Here is a 16157-nt window from a genome sequence, read left to right as displayed (position 1 = left end):
AGCATAAGTCTTTACCAATATATGCATTTTTCCTAGATTTTTAGCAGCTTTTTCAACACGAGATTTGATTGATCTATGAATCTTGAATCTACGTAAACATACAATGTGAATGAAGTGGGAATGCACTCATTTATACTAAGAAATCTACTGAATTCTGGCTCAATCAGTCCACTAATTACTAAGTGGCATTTTAAAGCAAAAATATATGATCTAAAATGGCATGTCATACACATTCACTCCTGGAAAATCATTATGTAAACCTGCATAGTGTCATCAACATAATGGGAGCAATAAGGGCAGTGTTGCGTGTTCATGTATTTTAACATGCTTTTCTTTGTGCTTGTAGATTGCTGAGAAATTGAGGCAGGCCCTCAACCAGTTCACCACTTTGTAGAGACGACGCGCAGACTGAAGAAATTCCAAATTCCAAAATCCAAAATGTTCTTTTTCTATAATTCTTTATAGATACGTGTGTATAATGAATTTAATATTATATCATTTACTGTTACTCTTGAGCAAATTACGAAAAAAACAGGAGTGGCTTTAAGTCATTACTGATGCACTTTTGATGGTTCCTGAACAGTACAATTGCAAAATCATTGCCTTCCGTTTGGAGACGCTGTAGATGTTTAATGTTAATAGAGAGTCGGTATAAGGATGAAGTTCTGAGGTCAGCTATAGTAAATTGTGATTTGGATGCATTTCATAAATATGCACTTATTGTATCCATAAAAAAAATGTATACATGATCAAGGCATATTCTCTCAAAGTACAGCTGGAGTCCTTTAAATAATGTAAAGTGTATTTTTGTATTTAAAATGAAGTGTGTTTAAGGTAATTGTATATTACCAATTGCATGCGTAACGGGCTCAGTGCACTTTAACACATGACAGCTATTAAGAGTTACCCAGATAAATGTATGAGGTTTAAAGAATAATGTCACGTGTTCATCCACTGGGTTTGAATGTTATGCAATATGACTATTACAAGTCTATGAGTCAAAGGAAAGACATTTGATGTCCTTTAAGCTTGTTTAAAACTACTAACCAGTTTATAGCATCTAATGTATGCCAAACAAAAGTAGCAAGTTAGTAGAATGCTGTATTTAATTACATACTTTGACTATTAATTAATGCTAGTGCTAAACACGTCCATATAAAACCATGCTTGTACTCTCTATTTTTTACATCTGGTCTTTTTTTGGCTTGTGACATATTTATCTGGGTCATTGTAAACTATCACCAAATCCAAAAAGTCATCAAATGCAACCCTTTCCAAAGCTTTTGCCAAACACTGTAAACACTTGGTTACACTTTTGTAACATCTGTAAAAATGCCTTTGCAGTACAGCTGTAGCCTTACTATAATAAAAGTCACAATATAATTTGGAATCAACATACTTCTTTTGGATGATTTTTTTTCTTTGAGCTGCAGGTATTTGTCTTTTTAACACGAATGCACACTGATTTAAGGTTTGAAAAAACTATGCAGTTATAAAGGAAGAGACTGGAGAACAGACTGCTGGATAAGAACAGCTCAAGATTCTCAAGTAAGAAATGTCAGTGGCACTTTGCTTTGATCTATATTGCAAGCTGCTGCTTGTAAAATCTTATGTGTAATGCTTTTGAAAATAATTTTGGTTTATTTTTGCTTGTATGAAATCATTCCTAATGAGGTGACATCTTAAAGCAGGAATCAAAATACAAATGTGCTGTGCGGACAGAATTTTTATTCCTTTATGCCATTTATAACTTTACTACCTCCTAGCTGTACAGTTGCAGGACTCGCTTCTGAGGTCTAAAAGTGGTTTAAAATGCAGTTAGACTCCATCGTAAATTGTTGAGTTTAACACACAACATGGAGAGGGAAAGCATTTTTCTAAGCTCACTCGGAATGAAATACGTAAAAACTGATGAACGTACAGCTGGTAGATAAGAGCAGAATGAAAATGAGAAAGTCATTTGGCTGGTGCTCAGGCAGTGTCAAAGAACGGGTGTTACAGGAAACTGGATTTGAGCCCATTGGAGGAAATAGTGGAAAAGAAGAACAGACCAATTTATTCAACACTCTCACTCTGTTTCAGGTGCGACTGGCCATCCAAACTTAATAAAAGGCATTTATGAGGATTTTGTTCTGGGTTTGCCAGTACACTTCACATTAAGGGTACTCCCACAGTTGAGGTTTGGCACCAAGAATTCCAAAATCAGAAATACTGTACACAGTAGTTCTAAATCTTTTGGTGAATATTTTCTAAGGCTTTTTATTTTAAAACATTTTTTTATTTTTAAACGTAGTTCTATTTTCTGCTGTTTTAATTATTGTTCATATTTAATAATATACTGTATGCTAAATGAAGTGCCACAAATTCCTGGCTTTTCAGGTCCAGGATTCAATTTTACAAGGTTGAAAAAAAATTGTAGAATGGTTCATGGCCTCAAGAGATTCCTGAGAGGCTTGTCAGAAATAAAGCATCTGTAAATCCAGAACCTCTTATCTGCATATTTTCTAAGGAAATATGAAACAGCTGTCATACAATTGTTTTTTTTTCTTATATTTTTAGTATTTTATGTGCATGAGATTTTAGAATCCTATACTTCTACAGTATGTAGGGGAAGCCTTCTACATCACTGCAAATACTGAAGTTCCACATACAGTACAGTATCTTCACCTACAGTAATACTTGCAGGGATAGTTGTGCAGATCACTGTGAACTACACAACTCCAAAGAGCTACAGTCCTCCAAGACTATCTTTAACTGTCTAAATATTGTATCATTCCTGCTTCAATGAAATGGAGGCAGTAATGTGCCCATGGTAACAAAAGAAAAACTTGCCATGTTGCTGATGTGGCCTTACGAGGTTAGTGGATACATTTCACCCATAATGATAGATCTGTAGCCAACTCACAACTGGCAGCCCACTGAAGCTAAGCAGGCGTGATCCTGGTCAGTACCTGGATGGGAGACCTTCTGGGAAAAAACTTAAGTTTGCTGCTGGAAGAGGTGTTAGTGGGGCCAGCAGGGGGTGCTCACCGGTCTGTGTGGGTCCTAATTCCCCAGTATTGTGATGGAGACATTATTAGATTGAATATAATTTTTGGATTTCTATGTATATAAAAGAACACACTGTACAAAAATGCCTTCAGAGATATGTCCAATCTCTAAAAAGTATATATGAGTTCCTACTTCTAAGACACCAGAATACAAAACACAAGGTCACTTTATTTTTTATTTTCCAAGAAACAGAATTCCATGGGGGTTTTTTTCAGCTTCCCTGGGATTGCATCTTTAAAATGTTACTCAGAAGATATAGTTTGTCACTTACAAGCAAATGCATATTTACAGCAAACATTTACAAATAGTGCTACGTGTCCATGGTTGAGCGAGTAGAGCCACAATATGGAAATACATGGAAATGCTGTAACAGATACTGTAGGTTTATTTCATGGGTAATTCCTCAACCAAGCATGTAACAGATAAGCACTGTGGTTTAAATGTATATACTATATTCAAACATTGAATATTTACAATTTTACACTAACAGTATTTGATTTAATGTAATATTGAACATATATATTGTATCAGCATGAAATTGAACACTTCTCAGCCACACACTGGCAACATGCTAATGTTTTGCCCATAAACTAGCCTTCTCTTGCTTTCCCCGTCGACCTCAAATCATTTCAGACCCTTCAAGTCTTTGGGTTGCAGTTACAGTGGGTATAGAATGTCACCACCTCCTTTTAAAATAAGTACGTTTTGTTGTATGACACTCTGAAAATAACAACACATTAAATTAGGCTTGTTCCATTTTTATTTACACACGGTAACCCACAGTAGCCAAGTGAAAATACATTTCCAAAACATTCTGAAAATTGATATTACAACAGTAAAATACCTTATTTGGATAAGTGGACACCCCCCCCCCCCCCTTATAATTGCATTTGTAAACTTGCTCAGGTAGAACCAATCATCTTACAGATCACACAACAAACTAATTGGCTCCCACCTGTGATCAATTGTGGTGAATTTAATTAGTTTGGAATAAAAGCAGCTGTTTCTCGATGATTTTACTCCTTGGAAGTGCATTTCAAAGCATAGAATCCCACTATGGGCGGAAAGGTGCTTTCAAAAGAACTTCAAGATAAAGTTGTGGAAAGGCACAAAGCAGGAGATGGGTATAAAAAGATTTCGAAGGCTTTAAGTAGCCTATGGAGCACAGTCAAGACCATCATTAAGAAGTGGAAGGCGTATGGCACCACCCAGACCTTGCCTAGATCAGGCTGTCCCTCCAAACTGGATGATCGAGCAAGAAGGAGACTGATCAGAGAGACTACCAAGAGGCCGATGGCAACTGCTACAGGCCTTCATGGAAAAGACTCGTCATTGTGTGACAACAATATCACAAGAGCTCCACAAATCTGGCCTGTATGGGAGGGTGGCAAGAAAAAAGCCATTCCTTAAAAAAAGCCACATCAAGTTTGTTTTGCTAAAAAGCACCTTAAAGATTCTGTGGCCAAGTGGCAAAAGGTGCTGTGGTCAGAGGAGACCAAAATCGTACTGTTTTGCATTCCACCAAAAAGTTCATCTTACCATCCAAAGAACACCATTCCTACAGTAAAGCACGGTGGTGGCAGCATCCTGTTGTGGGGGTGTTTCTCTTCAGCTGGGACTGGGGCACTTGTCAGGATAGAAGGGGAAGTGGAAAATGGGAAGATGGTTCACCTTTCAACATGACAATGACCCAAAGCACACCGCCAAAGCAACCATACAGTGGTTGAAGAACAGAAAGGTGAATGTCCTTTAGTGGCCTAGTCAGAGCCCTGACCTAAATCCCATCAAAAATCTTTGGAATAACTTGAAGAGGGCAGTCCATCAACAGTCACCAAGCAATTTGACTGAGGTTGAACAATTCTGTGAGGAATGGGCAAATATTCCTCATTCTAGGTGTGCAAAGTTGGTAGAGATGTATCCAAACAGACTCAAGGCTGTAATTCAAGCAAAAGGTGCTTCCACCAAGTATTGAATCAGGAGGTGTTCTCTTATTTGGGCTTTAGGGCAACAAAAGGTAAACATTTTGAAAGGGGGTGGTGACTTTCTATACCCCCTGTACATAGCCCACTGAATCACCATCTTACCTTTCATTTCATGCTGCCCTCAGCAGCTCCTCATGTTAAATGTTTCTTCTTTTCCTAGGTGTGCAGAGCCCACCAATTCCTCTTTGAGGATATGGTGGTGCCGACCTCACCCAACTCTGGTGATGTTCAACAGAAAATGGACTATTCCTTGGTGTTGGGTAGTTTAAGTGTAAAAGCCTAGTCTCAAAAAATAGTACTACTTCAAAACTCTAAACCCATGTATCCTCAGACTAGATATGATATACTGTAATTTAGTTCTTACTGATTATACTTTATATGCGATAATAAGCATATACAGTACATTTGTCACATAAAGGACGTCTGATTCTCAGAAGTAAAAACAAGTTTCTGCGTAATTTCAGCTTTTTGTCTGAGTCACTCTTGTCACTGTTGCAGAGGTACAGAAGATGCTGCAGCTCGTATGTATTTATACAGAAGATAGTAACTGTTTAAGTTATTAGATTTGGAAAAGAGGAAAATATGACCTCTTTTAAATTATAGATCTGTTTTATATACTTTTATATTGAGATAAAAAAGCTTATAAAAAAGTACTGAGGTTTCTTCTTTTAGTTTGATATTAAGGTGTGTCCACATTTGCTGTAGGCTGAAGTTCATGCAAGCTATTACTATACTGTATATCTTGCATTTTGTATAAACAATACTATAATCTAGAAGTGTTATACTCTTCTATAAATATGACTTTTCCATGGTGGCCTTGGGGAGTAGTGTATGTATTTTGTAAAGATTTATCATCTGATTTTTTTTGTAACATTCTATCATCACAGACAACAAATTCAACCCTCACAATATAGGAAACATCTGTACTGAAAGCCAGTTTTCTTAATAGTGTTTAGGAAAATGTTTGAAATATACAATGAATAACTTGAAGTACAGTACAGTATATGCTATAGAACCCTGAAGACTATTAAATATTTGCTATGAACAACAATAAATGTGTAGAAATACTTTTGCAGTTTAGAATTCAGCTACAATGCTGCACTGTTTTGCAAAAAGACGTTGGATCCTCTTCTGCAGCCATACGCAGTCAAGGCTACTGGTCAATCAGACCCCAGAACAGAACTGTAGGTTTAGAAGTCAGATATGTACAAGGCCAAACGTTTCTACAAATGTTTCATGACTTTGGCCTTTAGATCAGCTGCCCGAGTTCCCTTGAGCCAATGCAGAATGGAATACCTTCACAGTAAATCCAGGAATGTCCTCATGGAGAGAGCCGTGGTCGGAACGTGCGAGGACGGATCATCATGCTTACCTTCTTTAAGGAATAGTAATCCGAGTCCTTCCAGCTATACCATACAATACCATCAGGACCAAGAAGATTCTTCCCTTTTGCAGAGTAACGGCCACCCTGGAAGATTTCAAGCACTTTATTAGAATGGTGCAACATCATAGCAGTACCCGTTGTGTGTCATTTCTTTGGTTAATAATTTAAGTAACTTAATTAGATTTTTATTAAGTTCATTAAAACCATAATTTCATCTTTGTGTAGTTTCAGAACCCTGGAGCCCACCGTTACAAGAACAACATACTTTATATACTGTAACTATATTCAAGGGAAGTAACAAAAATGGTTGAATTTCAAGCTTTCTCCTCAGAGTGATAAATTCATATTACTGTTGCATACAATTCTTCTATCTTGGTTTTAACTTCAAAATGGTTTACTGAAGCCTTTCCAAGTGTTTAGAATTCTCATTTAAATGGAAAGCTGCTCTTGAAAGAACTAAGCATCAAGCTGATGAAGCCATTTAAACAGGGTGGTAGATGACAGAAAAAAGCAACCAGGAACATGCATTATATTCCTGTCTAAAAATAAATTTCCAGATAGAAGCTTTGGGCTTGAAATAAAACCACCTGACCAGGGTTTACTACTACTCAATAAATCTGAAATTAGTGATTCACTTATTGCTTCCCTTGTATATTCAGAACTGTCACAAAAAGGGCTTTATTTATGTTCATCATTATGTGTTGGCCATTTCCTTTCAAGCCCTGTGACAAAATGCTCTTTGAAGGGCTCTGTTTTACACAGGCAAACAAGAACAAGTTTTGCTATATTGACGTTTGTATCTGGTCAGCTGTTCTACCTTGTAATAAACCCCATTGAGGTTGGAAAAGAAGCACTGATGGTACCACCAGCCCCCATGGGATATTTCAGCACAGATGTTCCCAGTGTCCGGGGTGCTGAAACTACGCTTGTTGTGGTACCAGCTGAAAGAGTCTTCCACAGTCCCACTGAAACCACTGACATGCAGACGATAGTGATTGACTTCCTCCTCAATACTGCACATAACAGAGAAAGAAAATCAGTTCCACCCCAGTTTTTCAATTCTTCTGAAATTGTAAGCACATTTATTTAGGTTTTAATGAAGAGTGCTTTCACAATAATACATTTCTTGTTGCAGTGAACAGTACTTTTCCTGATAACATAAAAAAACTCCTCTTAGGGCTCATACTGTACATAGAGTTTTGCTCTTATGCAATGATAAACTGTTGCACTTCTTCACTGAAACATAGAACACAGTCTTAACTCCTTATTAGAATCTGCTGTTACTGTATGTGTTTGCTATTATAATTACTAGTTCATTTTGTGTGCAATAATAATAAGAAATTGTACAGTATGTAGCGCTTTTATAGGCAACGTCGATGATCTTTACAATACCAAAAATACATTGCACAACGTAAAATTCCAAAACCAAAAAAGCAGGCAAATGTATTACAGTTTCTTTCCCAGAAGTATTGTTTACTGTAATTTTCCTGAAATTTTAAATATATATTTTTTTTAATGTACTTACCTCTTATCATATCTACTGTTTAATTTGTACCTAAACTGAATTTAAAACTTTGTAAACATTGAAAGTAGCACATCCATCCATCCGTTTTCTCACCTTCATCCAATTAAAGGTCATGGGGGAGCTGGAAAGTAACAGGCACAAGACTGGATACACCTTAGACAGGATGCCAGTCCATTTCAGGATAGAAACATACACTCACAAAATGGTTTATCAAAGCCAATGTTCCCAGGAGCCAATTAACGCCTAAGGATAGGCTCTGACTCCCCCTGTGACACCCAATTGGAAGAAGTAGTTAGAAAATGGATGGATGGATGGACTTACCACACAGACTAGGTTACAGCCAAGCAAGTCCTTACCTGAAGCTCTCGTACAGCGCGTGCTTGTGCTTATTGTTCCAGTCCTCAAGGTCAATGCGCAGGGAGTAATCCCCTTGGCTAGAGATGTCATGAATGTGATCGTTCCCCAGCCAGAACTCGGTATGCAAGTCACCAAAGCCCTCTTTGTACTCCTTCCAGCTGCGATTGAAGTTGACCGTGCCGTCCTGTCTTCTCTGAATCACAGTCCATCCTCCACCTGGTAGAGAAATTCAGTCCTGAAACTCTTCAGACATTGTTTTATTACATAATAATATACCTTAACCTGGTGTGGACCAGTGTCCCATACTGTTTGTGTCTCACAGGACCAAATGAGGGCACGGGATTTGTAATACTTTAGAATGCATCGCCTGCTAGGGAAGCCATGATATATTGCATGAGTCTCTGTAAAACCCAGCAGTCTTTTTTAAATTACATTGACAACTTCTCATCTCCCCAGTTTATCTACTTAGCAAAGGTATCCATATTGGTTGTCTGCACCCTACCACCATGGTTGTAAAATATAAATCCATGTGATCTTCACTCACACTCTCTTTTTCTCTTCTGTCTGGATTCCTCTTGTATTTTCTTCCCTTTTAAAGTTTTTTTTTATCAGACAAGACTCCCTGTTTACCTCTTTCATGTAAAAATTATAATAAAACAGAATTGTCTATAATTGTCAGAATAATTGTCTGATAAATTCAGACAATGAGACCTAGGCTTTAGAGCTGAAAATGTGTTTATATTTTGATTGCAGATTAAAAATGAACCAGCAAGGCATAAAAATATTGAAAATAGTGTCAGAACAAATATCACTACTTTCCAGGTATTTCATCTCAGAGCATCAGAGGGCTAAAGTTTTGGTGAATAAATTGGAACTGACATTTGCTTGAACAAATGTTCAAAGAAGACAAAGTGTTTTTCTATGGTTCACCAGGCAATTAGCAAACTGATTGCTATAGGCAATTTATTTATTTTGACAGTCAAAATGATCAAAGTATGTCTGTTAAGAATACTGCTACTTAGCAGAAATCTTATCAGCTTGAGTAGATACAAATTTGATAGTTAGAAATTTGACAAACTGAAAAATTATAAAATAGCAAATAAAATTACCTGAAAACACTTTTTGTTCTGCTAGTTGTGCAACCACAAATGATCTCGAAAGCCACACTGAACTTTCTAAGAGAGGTTTTTAAAGGTTTGTTAAATTAAAAAACATTAAGCAAAAAATGAAGTGCAGAAGTTGAAACTAAATCTTTTCACACAATATGTGCAAGTTACAGTAGCTGTAAGTCAACAGGGAGAAGGGGTAAATTATAAAAAAGTTACCTTCAGTGTCCATGTCACAGAAGACTTCAACTGGAGCTACTCCCATAGATGGCACCACAGTGTAGATTCCAGTCCTGCGCACACCATTGTAGTAAATGGAGGCACAGTCTATGGGGCAGTTTCTCACACGCTGTATTTCTGAAAAGAAAAAATGAACGCCCATTTGAGTAACTTATTACTCAACTTATTAGTAATTATTTTGTCAAAAGCCGGTACAATGCACAAATCATCTCTGCCAGAATTAAGGAAAGAGGTACTGAGGAATCTAACCATAAATTGACCTCAAAAAGGTATTTTATTTAACCACAAGTGAAAAAATACAGATAAACAAAACTGCAGCACGAAAATGGGGGTGGGGTAGGAACTGACTCATGCAGACCTCATTAAAAGGACACTTGTTATGATGTCTTCAGGCTTAAAAGTAATTGGTATACCTAAAAGTAGATAAATGTCATTTACAGAAACAGGACAAAGCACACAAAAAATGCAATAATTCAGTGAGTAGGAGCACTGCGTGACACCAAAGTGTTCTTTTTTGAATATAAAGGAAATTAAACCACTGCAGAAGTAAGTGTAAACATTTCTCTGTACTTGCATTTGAGGTTTTAGACTCCCTCTTGTGCTCACACATGGTATTCATTAATTTTTTCTTTGGTATTAAAAAGTGATCTGGAAGTACTGCCTTAAACTTGGTAATGCATGAAGTTAAATAAAGTGATAAAATTTGTAAATTACTGTTTCTCATCCCCATATGGCATGCATTTTTAGCATATGTAGTTTCCTGATTATTTCTTTACCTGTCACTTACTGTACAGTACATACTGTCTAAATTAAAAATATTGTGTGTGACATACAGTACATTTGCCAAAGCAAATCTGAAAAGTAATAAAGTATAACATACAGTACTAACTAACTTACTAGCTTTAGTAATTGATAAAGTAACTAGGCATATATGTTGGAGGTCATTCATCGTACGTCACAATAACATGCAAACAAAAAAAGTTAATTGTAAAACTTAAGACATCTGTGTTAGAAAATCAGTAGTAAAGTAGGTGTGATGTAGAAAGGCCATGAGAGGAAAATGATAGTGAATTCTTAGAGGGTCTTAGAGGACTTATTCGTATGTCCAGGCACTCTGTATGTATTGTATGTGCAGCTTGCATCCTGCACTAATAATCTTCTCAGCGGGCAAGGCCTTGATCCTAGTGAAGAAGTATTTTCAGGGGCTTACCTGGGTGCAGGGCCTCCTGGGGGCTGAAGAGAGGACTCCGGACAATGTTGATCATACACCCAGGGTTACGGCGCACCTTCTCCACCAGCAGCGACAGGTTGTGGATCTGCGACTGCATGTCATAGATGAGCGAGCCATGGATATGAAGCAGGGTGTTGGCTTCAGTGTAATGCTGGTCCAGTTCATGGAACCTGTGCTCCAGGGAGGAGTTCAGTCCATTCTTCTCCTCGTTCTATCAGGGGAAAAAAAGCTGAGAGGACTTTCTCACAAATTCACCCCAGGCACTGAACAGTAGGAAAAAGCTTTGAAAAAATAGGAGTCCATGGGGAAAGTTACTCTCCTCAAGGACTAAGCCCCTAGTTGCATCACAATATTGTAGCATTCTGCCTCTGCTAGCAGTCTGACATGGCCACCCTCTACACTTTGACCTTTTCCCCCTTATTTGCAAGCTCACTTCCCTTCCCCATGTCGCTCTATAAAAGGGGACCTCTTCCCTCCTTTCACTCTTTTTTTGCACCCCCCAAGCTGTGCAGCAGAAGCTGTTTCTCCTCTCCATGCCCTCCTCTCCGTGACTAGTACTGTATACCTGTGTAACTGAAAAGGGTAATAAAGTCAGTAGGCTGCAGTTACCGTCTTTTGCTTCTCTTCATACGCTGAATTACAATATTTATAATAAAGGTTTTGCTTTAATTTCCTTTCCAGCTTTTACAATGCTAGCTAAATCTCCTATTTTGGTATTCCTAGAGTAATGTACTTGCTATACAAGAATATAGATTATTAATAGAAATTTGGAAGAACAGTGGCCCTAATACAGATCCCTGTGGTAAACTGTTTATTTTTACATTGGACTCTCTGCTCCCTGTTTCCTATTTATTCAGTAGTCAGTAGGCTTAACTCCCTAGGCTGAGGAGAATAACAACCTGTCCATGAAGAAGAGACTGTCAGGTGACCCCGATATGAGGAATGAGCCATGGAGCTGCTGCAAGGCTAAAGATTGGGTGGGATGAGGGATTCAGAGTGAAACATACAAGTATAAAAACATAATATTTACACCTCAATATCTGAAAGTGGGTGATATTAGGGTTTTATCTTTACTTGAACCTTCCTTTAAAAATCAGTTCCTCCAGTTCTCAATCCAATCTCATTTTTTTGGAACAATTACCTCTGTGCAATGTGAAAATTAATCTCTCCAGAGGAAGGTTCTGAAAAACCTTTTGAAACCCTAATATACCATGCATTGTGTCACGGATGTCGGAAGGGACGAACCGTGGAGTGGCAGGAGAGCGAAAAAGACCCTATGCGTAGCGGCGAGACGGGGGTTAGCCTGGGCTCAGCTGTTCAGGAAATGCCGTACAGAAACCTATGCCCTCAGGCCATGGACAGGAGCGACCTTGTGCTAGGCGAGCCTTAGGACATCCGAACCTCAGTGCCGAACGAAGAGCAGAGCAGAAATAGGAAGAAAATAGGCTACACAACAAGACACACCAGAAAGACGTGAATAATCACAGGGAACTAGGAACAGGACAGAAATAGAGCGCCTTCTAGGTGTACTGGGCGTGACACATTGTTTGCGTCTTTCACTGAAATTAAAAAAAAAACTCAACTTAGTTCAACAAGACCTACTGTACTGTACCTATTCTAATACCATGTTAATATTCTCTAGTATCCTTTTGTCATACAGATTTGCTTCTAGCTCAGTTCTATTCATCTTAAAATATTTCACATTAAGCTTCTTTTCTACTGCGACAACTCAGGGCAGTTCAAATCCCCATACATTATTTTTTTTCAGTCTAACTTTTAAAAGTCATCAGATCCTTATGCCAATAAAAACACCAACAGCAGGAGAAAACTATATTTTAATCCAAATAAACAGAAAAGAAGATGATGGCAATTTGAATGAACTAGGGAATAATCCACCCATCCATCCACTATGAGAAACCCACTTAATCCTGGTCATGGCAACCCAGAGCCAGTCTTGGAGGCACAGAGCACAATGTGGGTCTGCACACTGGCCAGGAACCAATCTATCACAGGGTATACACCCATACACAAACAATTTATAGACTTGAGGATAGTTATTATAATAAATCTTTAAAATAAAAATTAACTTGACACACAATGGTGGCTGGTGGATTAATTTGGTAGAATATACTAGCTTTGTATACTGTAGCTTTGAGTCACAGCACTGCCTGACACTCCATGTGAGATTAGTGTGATGGATATGCAAGGAGGCATGTATGGGAAGGTCAGGCTTCACAGCTAATCCTTTTATTGCTTGGGTTAAGGAGGCATTATTAAAGTTTGCTAGTGTGTCCACAGCCCATCAGAACTAGGGGGGATTGTCTGTTATCTCCCCAGAATTGATTGGACAGTGTACCCTTTTATCCTACCTACAGTACAGTACATATCCTTAAGGTCAGGGCTGAATTTTCAACCATTTCTTGTGAGCTCTGAAAGTCATTGTAGGGCATCCACTTGATTTCGGAACTTTGTAAAGAGAAGCTAGAGTACTACTGTACAATGTTGAAGGACAAAATGTGTATATTTTTGTATAATGCCTCTCTACATTTAATAAGTAGCCTTGTGCACAAATTTTGAATTTGCTGGATTTCGAGGGTTACTTGTATGAATCATAAACATTTAATAAGTCACAGATGATCACAGATTTCATTGGGATTTTTGTATGCTGATTATTTTATTTACTTAAATGGCCACAACATCCCCCAAATCTAAACAACAAAGAAAACATCTTCCCTGTGACATCTACCTTCCAGACATCCAGTCAGAAAGATTTATTTTGGATCTTACACTTTCAAGTTTAAGTGCAGATTTATGCTTTGATTTTTATGCTTTTTTTTACCATAATTAGTTTTTTTCCCCAACGTATCTGAATAAGTAACTACAACAGAGATAATTAACAAAATAAAACATATTTGGGTAGCTATTTTGAAAAACTATTGATCTGTACAGAATTTTGCTGCATGTTTGTTCAGTTCGGCATGTACATGTATATTAATTTCTTTCCAACTTCATTAATCCTCTGCACAACACCCAACATATTTTCTCACTTTAATATATTGCTTTTTCAGTGGAATAATTTCACGGAAATGAAAATTTAGTCAATGAAAAAAAAAAAATAATAGGACTTACCTGTAACTCCAGCACTTTGATTCGGTGCCTATGATTCCTGAGCTCCTCCTGTAGCTCTGAGATTGTTTCCTTCAGGTCCAGGATCTGTTGCTTCCTCTCCTCATTCTCGTGGAGCCAATAGGACACTTCATCTGTGCAGCGGAACATGTCCGGACATCTTTGTTCATCCAGTTGTGGAAGAGTGGCCACAATGCGACATTTGCCATTGGACAGGGCTTGGTTGCTGTATTCTCCACACTGAATCAGGCCGCTGCTGATCGGTTGAGTATTCTCGTAGAACTCAGTATCGTTTCCCCCTACCATGAGCCAGGTACTCCAGACCACCAAGAAGACAGGAGTGTTCAGCAATAAAAGCGTCATTGTCACACCAAACCCAAGCTACCTTGGAAGGGGAAATGTGCACAGAGGAGAATCCTGAAGAGCAAGGAAATTAATTCTTCAGCACACACGCCCCCTCTAATGTTTTATAGGCAATATGCTCCAACACACCCAGCCTTACGTCGAAAAATTTGTTTGTATTTCCTTTTTACTTTATATTGAGGGCCTTCTACTAAGACAGTCAGTTCCACTTAAAACATTCCTTGGCTCTCATTGCAGAAAGTAGTTTGTCCATGTCAGTACATTTCAATGGCCCTGGAACACAGACACAAACAAAAAGTGTAACATGAATATTCTCAGCAACCTCTGCAAGCACAACCATATTTTAACTAAAAAACAAGTAAAGGCTTATTACATGCTGAAAAGAGAAGAAAAACACAACGTTTTGGGTGTGAAGTCTTCTTCGGGTGTGGATCCGATGAGGGAAGATGATGTGGAGCTGTTAGCTGTAAAAATGCCTTAGCTTCTTTGATGTTGTTAGAAAGGGTAATCTGTTGTTTGAGGGAGAAAATCGTAGAAAGCATTAGCTTCCTTGAAATGTGTTGTAGAAGTCTCTCAGTGTTACTCTGGGTGGTGTCAGAGTCATTGAAAAAAGTGTTAAATTTCAGGCGAAATCCTTTAGGAATGACATTATAACGACAACATCTGTAAAGGAATAGGAGGTGGTTAGAAAGCAGAGTCTTGGAACATATCGCTGTGAGAACAGATCGCAGACCGCTGGTTTGGTGAGAAAAGGTAGGCAAGTAGCCCAGGGAGGAGGAGAAGGAATGATGAAGAGATCTAGAAAAAGATTTAGAGGAAGGCATAGTGGGTCGCAGCAGAAGTAGGCTGAAGTAGTTCAAGTAGGTACAGTAGCTGCGTCAGCATGCGTAGGCTGCAAAGGAACAAGTAAAGGTTTAATCCATGCTGAAAAGAGAAGAGAAGAAAAGAAACACAAAGTTTCAGCTGTGGAGCCTTTTTCAGGTGTTCCCTTCAGGTGAAGGTTCCCACACCTGAAGAAGGCTCCATAGCCGAAACGTTGTGTTTCTTTCTGACACAGCTACCTACTTGAACATATTTTAACTAGACAATTATTTTGTGAGTCTGTTGTCTCCCTTTTCTCTATCAGATACTCAACCATCCATTCATTTTATAAATCCCTTTATCCAATACAGGGTTGCCAGTGGATGGCAGAGGCTACGCTGGCAAGTAATGGTCACAGAGCAGGATACACCCTGGATAGGACACCAGTCTATCGAGGACACACACAGATATGCAGATACTCCAGTTTTCCCAGAAGCCCTAACCTAATCCTTGGTGGGAGGAAACCAGAGCACCTGGAGGAAACCCACACAAGCATAGGAGAACATACAAACTCCACAGCACCCTTGGAATTGAATCCAGGGCCCCAGTGTGGTGAGGTAGAAATGCTAACCACTGCGCCATTGTTCTGCCCCCAGATTATCAACCATATAAAACAAATGACAATTTATATTAGATTAACTATGCTTGTTATTTGTATTCTATATCCTATAGAGATATATCATTTCATCTATTATAAGAAAAATGTTAACTCCAGGCAAATGTGGCCAACATATGGACCCTATCCTGGAAGCATGAAGAAAACAACTAGTAATTGCAAAATAAAAAATATGTATAACGTCAGGCTTAAGGTTACACAAACTGAGAGCAATGCAAGGGACACCTGTTTTGGATGCTACATATCATATACAAACAAATACAGTATAGCTGAACTAGTAGTCATTAATGACCTCTAATAACTGTCCTGACATTT

The 16157-nt window shown here is 38.3% G+C and overlaps 2 protein-coding genes across 5 annotated transcripts in view; one reads left to right on the top strand and one right to left on the bottom strand.

Annotated features, from left to right (window-relative positions):
• The window catches only part of snx9a (sorting nexin 9a), a 49003-nt gene extending 47609 nt beyond the window's left edge, over positions 1-1394 (top strand). For all 4 annotated transcript variants that reach the window (XM_088934108.1, XM_088934099.1, XM_088934091.1 and 1 more), the window contains one exon: positions 347-1394. In XM_088934108.1, coding sequence (XP_088790234.1) covers positions 347-394 — 48 coding nt within the window. In that variant the 3' untranslated portion in view covers positions 395-1394. The remainder of the gene's footprint in view (positions 1-346) is intronic.
• A 4960-nt stretch (positions 1395-6354) lies between these two features.
• On the bottom strand, positions 6355-14365 carry LOC148839919 (angiopoietin-related protein 6). Its single transcript, XM_088909251.1, has 6 exons — positions 14006-14365; positions 10856-11087; positions 9625-9762; positions 8299-8515; positions 7235-7430; positions 6355-6501 (listed from the first exon to the last, which is right to left on the bottom strand). The coding sequence occupies exons 1-6, from the start codon at positions 14363-14365 to the stop codon at positions 6355-6357; spliced, it is 1290 nt and encodes a 429-aa protein (XP_088765377.1).
• Between the last annotated feature and the right edge of the window lie 1792 nt (positions 14366-16157).

Source organism: Atractosteus spatula, chromosome 2 (assembly GCF_055471065.1).
Source record: "Atractosteus spatula isolate fAtrSpa1 chromosome 2, fAtrSpa1.hap1, whole genome shotgun sequence".
In the NCBI taxonomy this organism is placed as follows: domain Eukaryota; kingdom Metazoa; phylum Chordata; class Actinopteri; order Semionotiformes; family Lepisosteidae; genus Atractosteus; species Atractosteus spatula.
The sequence above is the reverse complement of the archived record's forward strand: the minus strand, read 5'-3'. Positions and strand labels throughout refer to the sequence as shown.